At 40.1% G+C, this 21,332-nt stretch overlaps 1 protein-coding gene across 1 annotated transcript; it reads left to right on the top strand.

Annotated features, from left to right (window-relative positions):
• The first annotated feature begins 1,548 nt into the window (after positions 1-1,548).
• On the top strand, positions 1,549-20,875 carry LOC135071113 (septin-7). Its single transcript, XM_063964886.1, has 9 exons — positions 1,549-2,093; positions 12,148-12,471; positions 13,301-13,460; positions 13,694-13,904; positions 14,298-14,553; positions 14,844-15,039; positions 17,151-17,319; positions 20,054-20,132; positions 20,630-20,875. The coding sequence occupies exons 1-9, from the start codon at positions 1,677-1,679 to the stop codon at positions 20,852-20,854; spliced, it is 2,037 nt and encodes a 678-aa protein (XP_063820956.1). The 5' UTR covers positions 1,549-1,676; the 3' UTR covers positions 20,855-20,875.
• Positions 20,876-21,332: the final 457 nt, after the last annotated feature.

The raw sequence follows: 21,332 nt of genomic DNA, 5'->3' as shown, positions 1-21,332 counted from the left end.
CTCATGTGTGTGTGATCGTAATTAACGCCTTCCAATTTATTTTTCTCGGTAAAAACAGAAGTCGTGGAATTTGTAAGCACTTTTCAGCTCTGCCCAAAGCAGATTTTATTTTTATTTATAGGAAAAAAAGATCTGAAACTCATATACGAGTACTCAACATATCTCAAACTTCCTTTATCATATCCACCACATCTATAAAGATGTGGTCACAAATAATTGTGGGGACCTCTTTTTAGGTTATCAAGGTCTTCAGTCAATCAGTAAATAACTAATAAATCAATAAGAAATAATGTGAAGAATAACTACACGTACATTATTTGGTTTCCGATAAATTCTAAATAGTTGATTGCAAACATAAATAATGTTAAATACAAATGTTTTAACTTCAAATCAAGTCAACTTCTTCTACAGGGACATGGGTTGAATTCTATAAGAGCAGCTTGCGCAACATATTGATACTGATGCGGTAAATTGCCCGTAAATTGATATAGTATACGTACGGATGGGATGGACATTGGCATTGAACTCGCGCCTCTTGCAACGCGTGATGCACCTTCCTCCGGAGGGTTCTACACGGTAGGCCGAGGGTGCGGACGCGCCTGCGCGCTGCGGCGGTCGATGGCTGGACATCACCGCCACATGCGAGGAGCACGTGCTTTCCTCTATTGAAAAACAATTCACGCTTCGCCAGCTCCAACAGAAACATGTCGACGGTTCCGTCGGCTGGTCAGTTTCGTGATAATGGCATTCGCGACTGTTCGTACGCACCCAAGTGTTGACTATACCTTAAAAGCACTTCCGGTAAATAGTCCACTAGCCGCCTTGACTACGTCTTCGGTTGGGTTCGGTCGATGAACTAAGCTGTCACTTCCTTTAGCTATTGAGTGCATTGATGAACTGATGACATACTCAGGGGCTTATAAATCTTTGAATCGAAAGTTACGCCACGAAAGTATGTTAGTGCACTCTTGCTTAAAATATGAGGAAGTTTGGCGCAATTCCGAATTTTTAGAAATAGTTTTTAATATTTTTTTTGTATGATGAAAGAAAGTTAATGATGATGATTGTCGGAAATTAAATCAATAGCAATATGCACTGTTATAAAAAAATATGTTATAAGTCTTAACTTTACTAGTATGATCAATTATTTAGGTCAATAAATCGTAGCACTAACAGTCATCTACATAATCTAGCTTGCTTTACTTTCTACTATTACTATTTATCTAACTTTGATGATAATAAAATAAATAACTGCAGGTCTGCCTGCAGTAGCTACCGACATTATTAATTTTAGGTAAACATATAGCATTGACGGTATTATACGTAACCTAGCGAAAATGCTTTGCTTAGTGTTTTCCTTCTCCAACATGTATGTTGACCTTGACAGAGAAATTCGTATCAATGCAATTTCAACCCTCTAGTCGGGTAGTCGTGTAGCAATAATCCAGAGATCCAGTGGGGTCGTGGCGATGCGAGCGGCGCCGCCGAGCGCGGGGTGTCGCGAGTCTCCGCCCGCGCGCCTCCTCACAGCACCGCACGAGCTGTCAAACCGCCTCCGACGGGCACCCGGCTTGAACGCTCCTACCTCAATCGCTTCAACTCGCGATCGTATAGTAGTGCGCACTCGGTGACTCAGTGTGTGATATTGTTCGCATGACGGAAAACAATCTAAGGAGATGAACGGCAGTACGACGACGGTGAATGGGGGCGCCGTCAATGGTACCACTGGAGCCCTCAATGGAATCGGTGCTGCTCCACGTACTGCAACACTCGGAACTCCTAGCAGCTACGCGTACACCTCCAGCGGGTCACTGCTAGGTCGTGGTGGCTCCGCCAGACCTGTGCCTCCGCCAACTCTTCCTAAGTACAGTGGATCCTTCAGTGCGGGAAGCACAACAACAGGTCTCAGGGAGCGTGACCGTGAAGGCACAGGCGGATCACATCGCTTGGCCAGTCTAGAGAGATTGGCAGTTCGCCAAAGGATAATCGAACAAAGTGCAAACAATCAGGTGTCGACCGGTTCGACTTTGAACACCGCTGGGACAAATGGAGGGCCCACCTCTGCCACCGTCACCCTTACCGATACGGCTACGGTGAGTCCCCTTGCGGCACATCTCTCTCACCCTCAAAATTTCCCCCTAATCGTAGTTAGCGCACCCCGAAACAGGGTAAAGGTATTATACCAATCGTTATTTTAGAGCGGCCTACCCTCTGTTACTCGCATGTAAAAAGTACAAGTGCAATGTTTCAAGACTTTCTATTTTCTATGAATACACAATGACATGATCCATCAAATAAGTATCAATTTTGATGATTTAGTAAAATATGATTATGTTATCACATTTGTATGTATATGATGGTATGTATATGATTGTGATGAGCTTGTACACTGCTCTGTATGGTTTTGTTTACATTCATGCACATTGATGCCATAACCGTGTCAGGTGTTGTATTACATCACAGCTAAGTACTTAAGGTTCTCGTCGAGAGCCAGTTATTCTAGCTGAGCTATAGTGCCACATTATAAGGATTGAGCATATTTCCAGTTTATAAAAAGTTTGTTATCTTTTTTATTCGACAATTAGTTAAGTTTATAAAAAACAATTTATGAGGATTTAAACTACATATCAGTTGTTTAAATACATGTCTGTTTCATTTGGTAGCGTGATACCTATTTTATTATTAAGCCAAGTTTTTTTAGTTGTTTGCTATGGATTTATACTTCAGATTGTATCTGTTCTTGCTTTATAGTGTCTTATGGGATTATCTATTCTAGTTTCTCTTAATCAGGATGGATCACGATCACGATTTATTCACAAGACGTTGTCGTGACCAGCATCTGTATATATTTCGTTTGTTTTTGCCGTTTTGTCTTATTCTCTCCTTTGTAAGGATATGGCTGGCATTCTACCATATTCCCACGCAGTTCCTCATGTGATAGGACTGGTTCGGGGTAAGGGAGGGGTTGGGCGGGTGAGTGACCCCATGACTGCAGGGTTAAAAATAACCTTATGCATCGGCGGGCATTCTGCTCGCATGTGTCGAATTCACTAAACAGACATTAACTGTTTCACGGTCGCACCATGACCTGGAAGTTCTCAGAACGAGATTAAGTTCAGCCTTCTTGGAATCCGTTATTTGGTTTATTGTGTCAAAATCAATTGATTAGCTTTGCTACCTTTTAAGATTTCATTGTTTTCTGAACAGTCCTTTACTCTTTTGAATTCTTGGTCTTTATATGGCTATTTCGTAACGCCGGATGCCTTACAATATGTCATTCATAATCATAATTATGAAACGCTTCTATTCAATACATTCAAAAAGGCCATTGTATAGCATTGAAAGATCAACGAATCATCTATCATTGGTGAAGACTCCTTTATTTATCACTATGTTTACAGACATTTGTTTACTAGGAATTTACTTATCAGTTCCGTTATCAGCTTGGGCGTGTCGAGAGTTGCGTAGAAAGCGACATTAAATTAGATGTTGCTCGATGTGGTTTTAAAATTTTAAATTATGAGTAATAGGTGTTTTACATGACGTGATATTACAATTTGTATCATCCCAATCCCAACTAATATTATAAATGCGAAAGTAACTCTGTCTGTCTGTCTGTCTGTCTGTCTGTCTGTCTGTCTGTCTGTCTGTTACGCTTTCCCGCTTAAACCTCGCAACCGATTTTGATGAAATTTGGCATAGAGATAGTTTGAGTCCCGGGAAAGAACATAGGATAGTTTTTATCCCGGTTTTTGAAACAGGGACGCGCGCGATAAAGTTTTTCTGTGACAGACAAAATTCCACGCGGGCGAAGCCGCGGGCGGAAAGCTAGTAATAAATAATATGAATCTAATAAGTGCAAAAGTGCAGAAAAAATTCTTAACAAAACATTCGATTCAAAGTTTTTCACTAACCGACAAAAGCGATTGGGGCACGTTCTCGTCTTGCATTGTTCCGCGCGATGCATAAAAAGCTAACCGCATGACGTCGTCGGGTTATTCTCAACTTTTGTGCCTGTTGATAAGGCTTAAATTGTTGTTATTGGTTTCAACTTTACGTTCTTTAAAACGATTGGCCCTTGCTTTTGTGTCTGGTGGGCATAAGTGTGACGGGCTGGATCCTTTTGCTATACGTAGTTATAGCCATAATTAACTCGAGCCGTACCTGAGTTTACGCGTCGTGATTTACACTATGCGAATTTTGTGCGGTATTTGTATGGATTTATATTTTTGACATCTGTTCAAAATATGTCTTTTGTTCAAAGTGGGCATAATGTGATTTGATATCACACACCACAGTGTATGGTGTGATTAGATATCGTCCACGAAAAAACACGTAAAAGCTACTGCACATTATGACTTCATAGAGAAAGTCTGAAAAAACCCTATCAATTTATTAACGATAACTTGATTGTTAAGAATGATAGTTCGTAATTTTCCATTTTAAAGGGCATTGTTGTACTTGTATGTTACTTATTATTATACATACACGCACCAAATAATATAATCTCATATTAACATTTTAAGGATATTTCATTTTTATGTAAAATGCTGATAGTAAAAGATTGATACCGTTAAGAAATTCAAACCGTGTTTGTATTTGTAAAATTTTCGCCCCGTGTGTCTATTTGAACGGAGCGCTTGTTGCCCCGCCAGCCGGCGCAGCCGGTATCGCCAGTAACTTAACCTCAAACTGACACAGATGTGAATGGTGCTTCATATTACAACAGCTTACTTGTTTTAAAACAAATTTTAAATCATTTTAAAAGGTGTAGCTGAAATAATATTAATCGAATATAAAATGTGTGTTACTTTCACGTCTTAGAATCAGTGGCTTGTTGTGGTTTTTGTGTTGAATCGATAGTGCATCACCAAAAGTAAAAGGCCGTTAAGACGCGGCGCTTTAAGAATGTGAACTGATGTAGTGAGAAGTGTAGATTAAATATACATATTATGTCCTCAGACTGTGGGATTGTGTGAGGATTTTGCAAAGTGTTCGAGTTCAGGCTACGTGCCGTCTGTTTTTTATTTTGCCGTTTACTTGGATGTGTACAGAATGGCAAATCGAGCTTTAGCTAACGGCGTTGCACATCAGACGAAAATAACAAGATGTGCTAGCAGCGTCGGTGACAGTGGAACTGATAAAACTAAAGTTGGATGGACTAGTCCTCGTGACATCTGGAGGAACTTATCGTTGCGCAGAAAAGCCGAGGTGATTATAACTCGATATAAATAGACATTATAAAATAGATATGAGGTTAGTGAACGAGTTCAGTTATTTAGCGATTGACGACAGCCTGTTTATTGATTTAGCTTCGTAGCTATCAATGCGACTACATAACTCTACATGGCGCCTACAGATAGCGTGCTGTCACTATAGTGCTGCCATCCATAACAAACCACTACTGCAATTGTAATACTCGAACGTTCGAATCGGTGTGTGCTTTCATTTACATAAATTTGATTTTCTCAGTTTCCTATTTCGATGACATTTTGCTCATAATGACTTTAATTTTACAGAGGAATTTTTCTACAAAGAAGTAAGATCCTTTGTTGCACCATTTCGTGGTTAATACTAATATCACACGTAGCTCCTCCATTGCATTACGTTGCATACAAAACCTAAGTTTGCGTAACTACAACCGACGTGGGAATGCCGACATACGTTGTACTTGTTGTGCTGATAATAAATAAATACACATTGCAATAATTATCTACATCCAGTTAGTGTGTTCTGTTCATTAACCACATTTGATTTAAAAAATCAATCCGTCTTTTACTGCCGACAACGCAAGCATCGACCAAAAGACCAATACTTAGAGCTGTCCCCCAGTAAACTACAACTCATTTGACCCAGCTTTGCCTAGTCTAGTGTATTGAACAGCATAATTTAACGAGTTTTTACTCATTACCTCCTTTGATCATAATATGTCGTGAGTAGGTGTTTTCGCTCGTAAATTCTCTTTTATTTACTTATTCCCGTTGTTTCGCAAGTAAATGGTAAATCTTGCTGATCTATTGACAAATCTACGTTAATACCTATTAACTTTTTAGATGGACGATTTCAAAATTTGCAGACTACCATTAGCTATCCCAGTAAATTGGACAAAATGTAGCAAGTTGTGTAAACGCGAAACTCCGGAGCACGTGTGAAGCCCTAATAAAGCTATGGGTTTAAAAATAACTTCTCCCTTACCAAAATAATTTACAGCATGTTGACTAGTTGAATGCCTTATTTAACTTTTATGTTTTCACAAACTCGTTTCGGCTACTATTTATGTTACTTGGGTATCTGTGAAGTGAGTTTGATGTTAATCTTATGCTTTCTAAATGATCCGTACACATTTTTGTGCACTACTTGCAACTTCGCGTTAATTTAAGCGACAATGAAATTAACCTCAATTAAAAATTCATGGTCGTACGCAAGTAATAAGACCTTAATTGCCATGTTATTCATTACGCACATTAAATGACACATAAGGTGTTACTCCTTTGTTTATTTTTCAAAGACAATGCCTCACGTTGAGGGAAAGCCTTGGGAGTCAACAATTAATTCTTAAAAAAAGAACTCTACAATCGATAGGTTACTTTCATCAATCTAAAAGGTCACAATTCAAATTGAATCCATAATCGCATCGTTGAAATTACTTGTGACATGTGTAGTTACGCCGGTTTCCACTTTATACTCCAATACGAGTACACGGCCATAAAAAGTGGTATTGATTTCTTACGCCCCGTGTAATTTTCCTTCTGAGAGTGAGACACGGATGTTCTACTTATTGTCCACGCACAATACGTATGTATATCGAGCTCATTCTCATACTTTTCTTTTGCAGTTATTATCCTACTTTCGACAAATTTAAAGTCATAAGACCGCAACTCGTTTAATTTTATTAATTATATATTTGGGTGTTAATTCCATGATTCTAGAACCCATTTGCCATATTAACTTTTTGTGTTCATAATTATTAATATTTTTATACTTATTACCAAGTTCCGCATTAATTATAAAGTATATAAAATACGTTATTGATATAATATTTAAAACTACTTTCTACTATTAACTTGCACTAATACTTACTTTGAGTGGGGAGAGAATAGTTTCAATGAACTCTGGAAATAAAACCATTTGGCTCTACTCCGGTTTTGCCTACGCTTGGGATCTACGCCCACTTCTCCTGTACTCATCAGAAGATTAATAAAGGCGTAATTCCTGTGGAGCGTAGGTTTACTCTGTTCGGTTCAAGTGCACGTCCCACTTTCATAGTAGTTCTTTATTACATCATCGTCTCTCTCTTATTTCTCATAGGCTTTCATAAAAATGGTTGAAATAATGGATTTCGTTGCTTGCTGATGTCTCCCCTTAAAACCTTTGCCTTTTCAAGGCAAGAGTTATAGTAGACACCCACTAGACAACGGTCCCCATGTACCATTCGTAGACTGCATCTTCACTTAACATCAGGTGAAATAGCTGTGAAATATCTGCCTATAATCTTGTAGATAAAAATAGCTTTCATTCGTTTCATCTGTAGACAATATACCAGACAAGATAATGGAATATAAAGCCGTGAGTAATATACATAGAGCGACGTTTCTATGAAAAACAATCAAAAGGTGTTGATTGCGTTAGCGCTGAACAATGTCTGGGAATCGCGATGAAAACATGGTCGTATTCGCGGGTCGTATAGAGAAAGTAAAGTTAAATGAACCGGCGCGACGACCCAAATTATCGCTCTACCATCTTTGGATTTGCAACAAGAACGGTGCGAATAAATTCTTGTATTTCATAACATTTATCAGACTGAACCGTAACAAAAAAGTAGGATTAAAGAATATGGAACGCACGTATTCTGTTAGAGAATAGTTTTAAAGAAATATTTGTATTTCTCTGTTTCTCTATTCTTGAAAGTTACTGCACAAAATAATCTACGAACTAGCGTAGATTCTTCAAATCGATTTGGTTTAAGTGCTTTATGCAAATGAAGTGTATGTGTTATAGTCAAACCTCGAAGCTCAGGCGCTCCTAGGTTTGACTAGTCAATCCTCAGGTCTGACTAGAAGTCTTAGTCAAAGCCCAAACATTTCGGCCTTTGACTAAAGAATGTTAGTCAAACCTAGGAGAGACTAATTTGGTCAGTCAAACGTCGAAACTGAATTTAATGAAATCGGGGTTTGACTAGTCAAACCTCAATTAAGACTTTAGACTAAAAACTACACTTCATTTTGATATTGAACTTATTACATAGACTTTACCGACTGGTTCTCTCTTTAGGTGAAGGTACGAGTATGAACAACTAAACTTGTTTACTGCGGTAGTTTATCAGTGTTTCTGAACCGATCTTGAAATTATTATTTTTAGGGTTCTGTACCTTAAAGGATTAAGGGTAAAAACGGAACCCTATGACTATGACTTCGCTGTTTGTCTGTCACTAGGCTGTATCTCATGCCTTTCCCAAAATATTTAGTTCTATAGTCACTTTAAAAATCATCCCCATTCGCCATATAACAATAAAAGAGTCGTACGGAACCCTTCGTACGTGAATCCGATTTGAACTTGGTCGGTTTTCTATAATTGCTGCCGGCCTCTGTAACGCTGCGTCTACTTTTGACTGAGTCTGTCAGTCGCTTCTAGGATTGACTAGGCAAAGCCCGAAACAGATTAATTTCATTTCGACGTTTGACTGAACAGTTAGGCACTTCTAGGTTTGACTTAGTCAAAGGTCGAAATAGAAATTTATTTCGGGGTTGGCCCGAAGGCCTTGGTCAAACCTAGGATAGACCAGTCATTCCGCGAAGAGACTGCATATCGACCTTTGACTATGACATATCAATTACTCTAAGAAGACTCATTATGATAAGTTGATTCAGTGCGACAACGACGCAGTGAGTCAGGCAGGCCGTGTAGTCACCGCGGTAGCTTGGCGACACTACGCGTCACGAGCGATGGCGCCCGACGGCAAAGGATTGCAATTATACTGGGAGTGCCTGAGGCGGTATTTTTTATCAGCTAAGAGGGAACCGCGACGATGCGGAGCTGCCGACATTTCAGCTTTTTATTCCACTGGAATCAAGCTACGACCGCTTTTGTTTCACTAATTACTAGCGGAGAATTAAAATCTGAGCTAAGATAAAAACCCGAGGCTAATTTTAATGTCAAGGTTTTACATAAATATCATTCTGAAATTATCTTACCCGTTGATTAGCATCATTACGCATAACAGGTCAGTCGATTGACTGCATTTTTTTACCTACTGATGGAAATTTCTAATGTAACTCTTAAAATATGGCTGCCTGAGTGAATGGGTCATTATAAAATTCATCAGTGGTGAAATTAATCCAACCAAAAACGTTGTCCTTGTAAAATGTAACTGTCAACATCAAAATTAATAATGATACCAATTTACGTGGCTTAATTAGTCAGCGTATGTTTTGCGATATTATGACTCTACATTGTGCAAACTCTAACAATAGACGGTAATGTAGAATTTTACTCGGTTAAGTAGTCGTCGTCCGTGAAGGTTGCCTTGATTTATACAGTTTCCTCTTGCTAGTGTATAGCCGTAATACTGTTTATAGTTGTTTACCCAGTGTATCGATATTTAATTATGTACGAAAAATGTATCAATGACCTTTAGTGCTGTAGCTGTGTGTTGAAAATATCACGGTTTTTAAGGTTATGGTCTGCAAATACTGCAGGTGACTCAAACTTTCAAACTGCTGACATGTTTTTCAACGATTTTAAAAAGAGATTCAGCTTAAAAAGGAAAGTTAAGGCGAAACATATCAATACCGACGATGAACAAAATGTAAGTAAAATACATTTAAAAATTTGCTCCTTACGTTTTGATTCTATCGTTCTCGCGCTATCAATACCAAAATCCAACACTAATTGGACTCGATTCTGAATGGAGGCATTCTCATTACATGCGATTGTTTATTCGTGCTTTCACTCAAAACAAACAAATTCCTTGTCGATGTTGAATCGGTGTGATTATTTACGTTACAATGTCCGTGCTCTGGTAAACACTCGCCGGATGGCGTTGTCCGCGCCTTTACCACGATCAGTTAGCAATTGAGGTTTGTCTTGTGTGTTCAGCAGCAAAATATAGAGAAGTAGACTGACATCTATTTAACGTTTGGTTTGTGGCTTTAGTCAGCTTGCTAATAAAAATCTAAAAATTTTATATAATTTACGACGTCTGCTGGCCGTATAAGTCGTAACGCGTTGATGTTCTTTTAACATGATTGTGTTTCGGCGTGACTCAAAAAGATTCTTGAAATATTTCATTGATAACACGGTTGTGGTAGGACGTGATTCATAAATGCCAATGAAGTACGATGTTCTCCACGTGCTACCATATGAGATGTCCAAATGCAGTTTGTGTGTGATGCGACGCATGTCGATGTTGCAACTGCTGCGTGAATGCAGTTGCCAGCTGACAGAGACATCTCTCAAGTCGCCCACTTGGTTAGCAGTCCAAAAAGATATGGTTCGTTTCATTTGAACAGATATTCAACGCATGCTATTCTGTAGAAAATATCTTTACTATTTCATCTTAAGTATCAGTTGATTAAAAGTATAATAACAAGGTTCCTTATTTGATTTATTATTATAAAAGAAGCCTATCCGCAGTGACGCGGGCATCTTTCCATTGTTGGAACATCCCTGGGAGATATTATTAGTATCGTCGACGCAAGCGCATAGGGTCGTTACACTTCGCAAAACTGTACAAGTAAGCGTACCATATGTAGACATCGCATGCCTGGTACGAAGAATTAAGAAATGAGGTATAAATATGTATGTCACCCATCGAACGCGTGCATTGTACCGATACTGCCGTGTCTTATGAATCGTTTTATTTCAATTGTCTCTTAGACCAGATGACATTTGAATGGCCGGGAGAAATCCCGACAGGAAATATTTATCAAAGTAATCGTCAGCTCAGCTTTATCAGCCACTAGAGCAAGAACTCACTTGAAATGTTGTTCAGTGTTTATTGGCAGTCTAGAGTTAAACTACTCGTGTTTATTTTGATATTTGTGGTTTTTATAAAGAAGCTTCATGTCATGCATGAGGTGTATCAGTTATTATTATTTAACTCTGTTTCTGCAAGGTGTAGGCAGCAGTATTCTAAAAACTGTGGTCAGTCTTGTGTAAAGATCATTATGTTAGTTCCATTCATACATTGTTTTTTCTACTGGCGTACTTATTTGGTTTAAGTAGGTGAGGTGCGATATTGTTTCTCTATCGGTGCAAGCAACCATTTCACAAGTGTCGGTTCAGTAACGATGGTAGTTCTGCGTGACTCAACGCTTTCATACTACAACTTCTCACCTACATAATTAGAAAAGTGATTGCCTTGAGTACTTAAGTTTACTGATTTTGTAAAAGGTGTTGATAAAAATATTTGAGAGCCGCGCATATTGCTGTTTAAAGTTAATACCTAGCTTTTCTTGTAATTATTATAGTATAAGTAGAAAATCATCCGGTTTTTTTTAAGTTTAGAAACGAAAAAGTCGCATGTTAAAGACTGGTAGCAGGTTTGACGTACTCAGTATATTACGTATGTTGAACTTGATACAAATCCGATTGGTTAGATAATAAGACGTGTTCTCAGACATCGATGATATAATATAGCTAGTTAAGCTACTCACACAGACAGTTTATACACAGCCACATAGATGTAGGTCCACTTTGCCTTGGTACCGATGACTCATAATAGAAGCCGGCTAGACCGAGCCTGAGCACAACACCGTACACCGTACAGTATGTATTACCAATCTATGTCGATCGGCAAGTCGAGAGCGAGCGGGTATAAGACACTTGTGGTGGGGGATATCATTAGCGTCTGCCTGTGTTCTGCGATTGACGATGACCCATCTGCCGTTTGATTACACGTTTGGAGAAAGAAATACCGTTATGGATTTTCTACCCAATTGCAACTTTGAGCGATTACTTACTACATTAGAAAGGAATGTTGAATTAAATGCCACCAGTGTCACTACAGACATCCGATATTTTGTTTATTGGTTTATAGTTTATCTTAATTACATAGTAATCAATTGTTATGATACTGATGTATAGCTAAACTATTTTCACTTTGAAAAATACTCTCAAATCTAATGAATTTTTTTGTTTTATTTCTAGTTACAAAGTAAACGCGAGCTGTTCTTCAAGTCGGATTCGGTGAGCGGCGGCGTGAGCGCAACCGGGCCGCCTATGGGCGCGCCGCCCGCGCCGCCGGTCGCGCCGTCCGCCCTCAAAGACGCGCTGGCCAAGCGATCCGCCACCCTGCCCGACCACGAGATCAGCCACCACGAGACCAACGGCACAGCGAAGCTCAGCAACAGCGTGTCCGTAGACGCGCCCAAACCACCGACTTCAGCGCCGCCACCCACGCCAGCGCCGCCTGTTCCCACGTCAGCACCACCGGCGACCGCTCCGCTCAGGAGTACAGAGAATATCATTAAGGTACACTTCATATTCATTCATATCTATACTTTGCAACTTATAACAGCCAAAGGGTGAAATTCTACACCCCACCAAGTCTGTGTCCCAAACGTGTGTGTGTTGTTGGCAAGTTCGCTTAATTGATAGCATTTGAACTTTTGCACAAATTGGTCTAGATTCTAGAAACCAGTTATTCAATTAAAGACTCATCAGGTCCTACAACATAGTAATTGCTTCTTCCTTTAGGTGTAGTATTGATTGAGGCCAAGATAAACTCGACAATTATTTATTAGTAAATAAAAGTATCTATGATATTTGCGATTCCGCTCACGTCTCGTCTACTCAGTTCCCCTGAGGAAGTAACAATGATGATTCATAAAATACGTTCTGCGGTTAATGCGTCGGCAGTTACTTGGCTTCGGTACAACCAATTTGCTACCTACGATGTCTACAATAGAAATAATAGTCAATAATTCTTAGAGTTCTTCTTTCGTTCACCAATTACTGATAGTTAATTGGTTTATTAATTCTCTAACTTCTCGTAGCGCTTTACTTTATACGTTATACCTGTGGTTATACTTTGATAAAATAATTGATATGTGCATAATATGAGCCAAATTCACAATTTTTAAATGAAATCACTGTAAAAAGGAATTAGATTGTTCCCTATCACTACCGCTACCAGAATGTTTAAAAATAAAGATAATTTTATCTCATAACACCGCTGGACTCTGGACAATGACTGTTTGTATTAACTTAACTAGCTTCAACAATGCGGACATTTTTGGGCTTATCATTGAAGCGTCAAATATGCCTAGCATAGAACTTGAATGCACTTTTCTTCTTCTAGAAAACGGATCATCCACCAGTCGCGCCAAAACCAGATTTACCTAAGTTAGAAAAGCCAAAAACCAAAGAATTAGATGGATATGTTGGATTCGCAAATTTACCGAACCAGGTATACAGGAAGGCAGTAAAGAAAGGATTCGAATTCACATTAATGGTAGTGGGTAAGTCTTTATACATATTTTTATGGTTCGTAACAATAATTTTATTGCCGCGCATCTTTTGATCTTCTGCTGCTGCGGTTTATAACTTGGTTTGCGTAAACCACTGTAATTTTGCGTGATAGAGCCGAGATATATTGGCGTAACAAGGTCTAATCTAAATCCAAGCCTCAGTTTAACATCAAGCGTCCCTTACTGTTACTTTAAACTTAAGACTACGTTTTCTTAATTTAAAGGTGAAACCGGCCTGGGCAAATCCACGTTAATAAACTCGCTGTTCCTAACGGAGGTGTACGACAAAGACAAGCACCCGGGCCCGTCGTTGCGCGTCAAGAAGACGGTCGGCGTGGAGACCAGCGTGGTGCTGCTCAAAGAGAACGGCGTCAACCTCACGCTCACCATAGTCGATACGCCGGGCTTCGGCGACGCAGTTGACAACAGCAATTGGTGAGACACTTGATACTTCTATCTTCTCATAGCGTTTCAAAGCGCTTTCTAATTAGAATGTCGGCTTGGTTTTTGTGCTTTACTCGACCAATTAAATTGAGGTAATGGTTAAGCAGTTTGTGGGAATTAACGGAACAATTTGCGTAACTTTATAAGTCAAGCCCATTTAACCGATTTTTGAACCGAAAAGAACGGATTTTCACACTACGTCAATAAATATTATCTTGAATATGAATGATTCAAAACAATGCCATACATTCGGCATGATCTCATTCGTTGTTGGAATATAAAAATGGGTGAGCACAACCGCATTCTGTGTGTTTAAGATTACGTTAATTGCTCTACAAGTGGAGCATTCGATAAACATACTTAACTGTCTCGTTATCGTTTAAGCTGGCAGCCGATCATCGACTTCGTGGAATCGAAGTATGAGGAGTTTCTGAACGCGGAATCGCGTGTGACGCGCAAGGCCGCGCCGCCCGATACCCGCGTGCATTGCTGTCTGTACTTCATTGCGCCAAGCGGCCATGGTCTCAAGCCTTTGGACGTGGAATTCATGCAGCGACTCGGCGACAAAGTCAATATCATACCCGTCATCGCTAAAGCTGATACAATGACGCCAGAGGAGTGCAAGGATTTCAAAGAACAGGTTGGTTCGCATCGAATCTTTTGAGCGATTCTGAGAACGCATTCTAAAAGGCAACATGATGGTTTTTGTAGTTACATTATTGACAGTCTGCCTTCCATTCTGACAGCGCAGCTTTGTCTGTCATCACATCTAGTGGTAGATAACCTACTGATAGGTCTCTTAATGCTATAGCAACATAAATACAACCCCTAACGGAGTAATTTTCTCACAATCTCACAAAAATCATTTACAAACTTGAATACTTAACGAGCGACGAAACGTTATACATGAATGTTACTGTTTACTTTTAGATAATGAAAGAGATAGCCCAACACAAGATCAAGATCTACGACTTCCCCGAGAGCACGGGTGAGGAGGGCGAAGGCGCGGACGCCACTAAGGCGCTGCGTGGGCGCGTGCCCTTCGCCGTCGTGGGCGCCAACACCGTCATCGAGCAGGACGGCCGCCGCATCCGCGGCCGCAAGTACCCCTGGGGCATCGCCGAGGGTGAGTGGTCATTGGAAAATAGCCCCTACTACAGCTACATAAGATGCTCGGGCGCGCGCCCTTCGCTGTCGTGGGCGCCAACACCGTCATCGAGCAGGACGGCCGCCGCATCCGCGGCCGCAAGTACCCCTGGGGCATCGCCGAGGGTGAGTGGTCATTGGAAAATAGCCCCTACTACAGCTACATAAGATGCTCGGGCGCGCGCCCTTCGCTGTCGTGGGCGCCAACACCGTCATCGAGCAGGACGGCCGCCGCATCCGCGGCCGCAAGTACCCCTGGGGCATCGCCGAGGGTGAGTGGTCATTGGAAAATAGCCCCTACTACAGCTACATAAGATGCTCGGGCGCGCGCCCTTCGCTGTCGTGGGCGCCAACACCGTCATCGAGCAGGACGGCCGCCGCATCCGCGGACGCAAGTACCCCTGGGGCATCGCCGAGGGTGAGTGGCCATTGGAAAATAGCCCCTACTACAGCTACATAAGATGCTCGGACACGTGCCCTTCGCCGTCGTGGGCGTCAACACCGTCATCGAGCAGGACGGCCGCCGCATCCGCGGCCGCAAGTACCCCTGGGGCATCGCCGAGGGTGAGTGGTCATTGGAAAATAGCACCTACTACAGCTACATAAGATGCTCGGGCGCGTGCCCTTCGCCGTCGTGGGCGCCAACACCGTCATCGAGCAGGACGGCCGCCGCATCCGCGGACGCAAGTACCCCTGGGGCATCGCCGAGGGTGAGTGTCATTGGAAAATAGCCCCTACTACAGCTGAATAAGATGCTAGGGCGCGTGCCCTTCGCGGTCGTGGGCGCCAACACCGTCATCGAGCAGGACGGCCGCCGCATCCGCCTATTTCAACTATTTATTTAGGATGTTGCAGTATTTATCTTGATTCGCGGCTGTCTTCGCATTATGTCCCGTCAGAACTGTTCCTAATCAGTCCGCAACTACCTATTACACGTAGATGCCGGGATACGCGAACGATTTAATATTTTGCCGCCGGTGTATTGTACGTTGAGTAGCCAAAGCGGTGGTAGTAACAACTAACAAGTGACATCGTAGCTGGACAAAAAAAGATTGGGAACCATTGTTTTATGAAAGTCAAACAATCTTATTAAAGACACGGTCATTGAACAGTACCGACAAGGCTAACTCTAAAGAGCAGTGTTCGTTCTGCGTTAATGCAAGTACAGTCGCGGAATGAAAAGGTTCGTCACCTTAGTGTCGGTTTTCGCTTGCACCAAAGAGTCAAACCTGCCAACATAACAGTGCAAGAAACAGTGCTGCTAACATTTAAATAAATATGACGTTTGCTGACGAATAAGGTTTTGCTTGTTTATTTTTCTATCCCATCAGTGCAATGCAATGATGACATTGACCAATTGACAATAGTTTTTTTATTTAATAGACATAATAATGGCAGGTTGAACCAACAAGAAGGTTTTAGTTTATCAATCATAATAATCTTCTTGACAAGATAAATCGTCAAACAACTTTGATCTGAATAATTTTGAACTTTACTGACGAACAGTTAAAGATTATTTTCTCTAATTTGAGATTATTCTGTAACATAGTTTCAAAAGGTAATATGTGCTCGCGATTCGTTGAAGGAATCAATTTGAAAACTGACGAACCTTTTCATTCCGTGACTGTACATGTGTCCAGTTCAAGGCTATAAAAATAAGTGGTAATCGATGTATTTTTAGTGACAAATAGCTAATTTGGATAAATTATGGAAGCAAATTAAGCTTTAAATTAACAGATAACAGAATAATTATAAAATGTGTGCATTACCGTATAAAGAGCGTTGAATAGCCGATTTCGCCAATAATAAGAAATTAATTGTTCCGAGTTAGTAACACACCAATTACCTAGCTTAAACTAGCACGAGCTAAGCTTGTTTAAATGTGATTACATTAGTAGAAAATAGTATAGTCAGTTAATTCATAGTAGGTGGGAACGGTTTCCTGTTATCAGCATTGGAGTCATAACTATTTTCAGTGGTTGTAAGGAAAACGATGTTGTTATTTAGGGTTTCAGTAAACGACCTTATTGATAAACATTTCACGCCACCACAGGGTGGGCAAGATGATGATAGTATTTTTTTCATTTTCAGTTGAGAATCTAGAGCACTGTGACTTCTTGGCTCTCCGCAACATGGTGATAAGAACACACCTGCAAGACCTCAAAGACGTGACCAGCTCCGTGCACTATGAGAACTACCGCTGCCGCAAACTGGCCGGCCTCTCCCACGATGGAAAACCCCACAGGATCAATTCCAACAAGTACGTTTCCTTACCACACTGTTACATAGTGTATTATTCACTCCAAAGACTCCTCAATTATTGTGCGAAATGCATACGTTTGATTAGTCTTTGAGAAACACGTAATCATACGAACATTATTAATATTATTGTTTTCCTATTTATTTAACAACATTTACGTTATGTTATAAAGTTGACATTTTATTTATTCTGATTTAATTGACTAATATAAAACTCTTCACTAATATTATAATTTTCAATATTTTTTAATTTGAAGAGGCATGGTTAGTTGTAACAACCTAAATAGACGGGGTTGTTAAACTTAATTATTTATTTACTAATATCTTAACATTTTATTACTGCTGTCACCGCATTTAAGGTGACCAGACTTCTAACATAACTGTAACTAATAAGGAAATAATAAAATAATGTTTCTGACTAAATTAGGATATGGAACTGATTTTTCTTGAATTTTCATTGCTGCATGTCTGGTCACCTTTTACTGTGTCGATATTTTCTCTTTTGACTGTCGCAGTTGTGTGCTACAGATTATTATTTTGTTATTTTACATTCATTGTGTTCGTAAATTTTTTAATAGCTGCATATAACATTCGTTTATAACTTGAATGTTCTGTGCTTGGGCATGCAGAAATGAAATATTATTGTTAACGTTATAATCATCTAACTTATCATGGGATATTTTAAAAATATGTACCTATTTGTACAATAAAACATTAGACTTATATTCTCATATTAGTGATGTTTCGGTGAATCTTTAAAATATCCCAGATGAATATCATAAATCATAATAACTTGCAGTCATACGCTTTTACAGTGGCATTAATAACTGTTTATTGTCCATCACTCGTGAACAAGCGTTGCAAGACGATTACGACAATTTGCGTGTGTCACACATCATTGCACCGTGTGATTTCAATCACTTATGCATTTGCAACCTAAATGCTGTCGCAAGAACTAAATTACCATACTGGATTATTAATGTTATGATTCAGGCCATCGTTACACTTATTATTTTTTATGGACGGAAAATTTCATGAAACGCTATGCAACTTAATTTTAGATTTGTTGTACAAGCTGTTTTTTAATCGTGAACATTTTTTTTTTACTTTTTATGTCTACTTAGTATGCTTGAAAGTTGTAGACTGCGTTCATCTACGAAATTTTACTATTGCATCAACGCGATGGTTTAAATTTTAATATTCCCTAATAAAAGGCAGATAATTGTATTTTAATAGATTGCATGTAGTGCAAGATCTCTCACTCGATCTTGATTAACCGCAGAACTCATGAAGTGGTGTGTGGTGGTTAAAACCTTAAATACATTATTGTATTTTCTTTACAATTACATGCCGCTGTCGTTTATTATTTAGCTTTCTGAATCTGAGGCCTTTTATTACTCAGTGAAACTATTAATAATATGAACAATTCACTTTCTCATAAAGACCGTCCACTATTACATGTTTTAATTTGGAACGGATCGTTTTTCATTGTGCTATTAAGTGTCAAGATCGAGCAGTTATTTTAGTAAAATGATTGATGTAGACGTTTAATAACTGTAAAAAAATATTTATGGCCCTCGTTAAGTTTTCCCGTAACGTTAGTAATGCCACTGTGGGGTGTGATCACGCGAGCACGGCCACGCGTTGTCGCTAACTTGGTTGTGTTGGTGTTCAGTTTGTGCCCGCAAGGACTGATGAACAGTTTCATGACCGTCTGGTAAGTCTCGACGCGTATGACATTATCTTCTTCTTATGTATTTACTTCGTACTCTCATCACTTGATGCACCTGCAGGGTACTTGCCAGTCTATGTTGTATTGTAGTTGTAAATCAAATATTATAATAAATATTTTGAAACCGTCAAACGCCGGCGGGTTACAAAACGACACGAAAATCGTTGCTTGTGACCGGTAATAGTAGTGACTGAAGAAAGACTTAACCATTCTTTGTGGCTTATTTATACTTTCTAATTGCTGGATACAATGAACCCTCTATAATATGTATCGTGCCTAAAAAGCAAATACTGAGAGTAAAACAGTATGAAACTGTGACTTTGCATTCTAGTGCTTACAAAATAATTACCGACCCTGAAAATTGGACTGGCAGGTATCCTATTCTCATATTCATCCACAAAATATATCTATTTGTTGTGAGTAGAGTGGGATGTGGCTTTGTGTGTTCTTTGCATGCTCTGTTCCTAACAACTATGTGTAATGTGGTCACAGCAAAATTAAATTAATACATAATAAATACCCTACACTCAAACCTATTGACCCTATTGTATCTCTGAAATTAATGATTATGATACACACACTACAACTTCCCTTAGGACCTTTTGTAATAAATCAAGTTTAAGAACCAAAACTATTCTATATTATTCTTTACATTTTAATTTTATTAGCATGACCAACTATGTTCTGTGCATACAGCGCATGATATTTTTAAAATAAGTTTTTTTAAATAAAATAGTAACGTAGCTTTGCATTTTTTATTTAAGCTATAAAATGTCTTAAAATATGTGCTAATGTAGTTTTTTTGCGTTGTATAAATGTCACTGTACCTAATAATTGAAATTCAAAATATTGTTACTCGTTCTACACTGACTTAATTATATTAAATGTCATTATTATTAGGCACACGATTATTATAAATCAATTAGATACATTTCAAATGAAACAGCTTTAATAATATTGAAATACATAAAATGCGGTATTATTATGATTAACTTGTTCACAGGAATCCTTTAGCTCAGATGGAAGAAGAAAAGAGAGAGCATGATCTTAAAATGAAGAAGATGGAAAGTGAAATGGAACAGGTGCGTATTTTGTCATGTGATGCGATTGTCTTGACTCTTGAGTCATGTTTTATGCTTATATTGAAGTTTTATAGTAGTTAAATTCTGTTATGTGTTTGAATATCAGGCTATTTCCCATTTCAAGTACAATTAAACACTTTCCGGTTACATCATCATTGTTTCACGTTTTTTCAAGCATTACAAAATATGGATGTTACACCAACAACGTCCTTATTGCATTTTTCCCGTGGCCGCATAAATTTGCATATTTCGAATATGTTCAAACTTCTTATACATTTTTATAGCATTTCCTGACAAAACACTGCCAACTATGCCGGAAACTGCTTAACTACTATGTTTTATTGTCTTCGCACCCCTGGTAGCACATCTGTTCCTTTTCTGCTGCAATCCACTATATATCTCCGTTCATCACAGCCTATTTGCAGATAGAAGATGCTAACATAATTATAATTATTTGTGTGTGAAAAGTTGTTTTACTGACTGTTTTCACCATACAGGTGTTCGAGATGAAGGTTCGCGAGAAACGCGCCAAGTTGAAGGAGTCGGAAGCGGAGCTGAGTCGGCGACACGAGGCCACGCGGCGCGCGCTCGAGGCACAAGCGAGGGAGCTGGAGGAACGTCAGCGCGCTTTGCAAGCTGAGCGTAGCGCCTGGGAGCGCGAGACTGGCCTCTCACTTGACGACCTGCGGCGCCGCTCGCTCGAGGCCAACAGCAAGGAGTGAGTATACCCGCACTTTACGCTATAGACTCGTCGTGAGGCACAAGCGAGGGAGCTGGAGGAACGTCAGCGCGCTTTGCAAGCTGAGCGTAGCGCCTGGGAGCGCGAGACTGGCCTCTCACTTGACGACCTGCGGCGCCGTTCGCTCGAGGCCAACAGCAAGGAGTGAGTACACCCGCACCTTACACTATAGACGCGTCGTGAGGCACAAGCGAGGGAGCTAGAGGAGCGCCTGGGAGCGCGAGACTGGACTCTCACTTGAAGACCTGCGGCGCCGCTCGCTCGAGGCCAACAGCAAGGAGTGAGTACACCCGCATCCTACACTATGGACGCGTCGTGAGGCACAAGCTAGGGAGCTGGAGGAACGTCAGCGCGCTTTGCAAGATGAGCGTAGCGGCTGGGAGCGCGAGACTGGCCTCTCGCTCGACGACTTGCGGCGCCGCTCGCTCGAGGCCAACAGCAAGGAGTGAGTATACCCGCAC

The sequence above is a fragment of the Ostrinia nubilalis genome, chromosome 1 (assembly GCF_963855985.1).
Source record: "Ostrinia nubilalis chromosome 1, ilOstNubi1.1, whole genome shotgun sequence".
Taxonomy (NCBI): Eukaryota; Metazoa; Arthropoda; class Insecta; order Lepidoptera; family Crambidae; genus Ostrinia; species Ostrinia nubilalis.
The sequence above is the reverse complement of the archived record's forward strand: the minus strand, read 5'-3'. Positions and strand labels throughout refer to the sequence as shown.

Bases quoted from the DNA above. Each gene is read 5' to 3' on its own strand.
- LOC135071113 (XM_063964886.1), top strand. From the start codon at position 1,677: ATGAACGGCAGTACGACGACGGTGAATGGGGGCGCCGTCAATGGTACC. The intron at 2,094-12,147 runs GTGAGTCCCCTT...TTTTATTTCTAG, and splicing joins CCCTTACCGATACGGCTACG to TTACAAAGTAAACGCGAGCT. The intron at 15,040-17,150 runs GTGAGTGGTCAT...TTTCATTTTCAG, and splicing joins CCCCTGGGGCATCGCCGAGG to TTGAGAATCTAGAGCACTGT.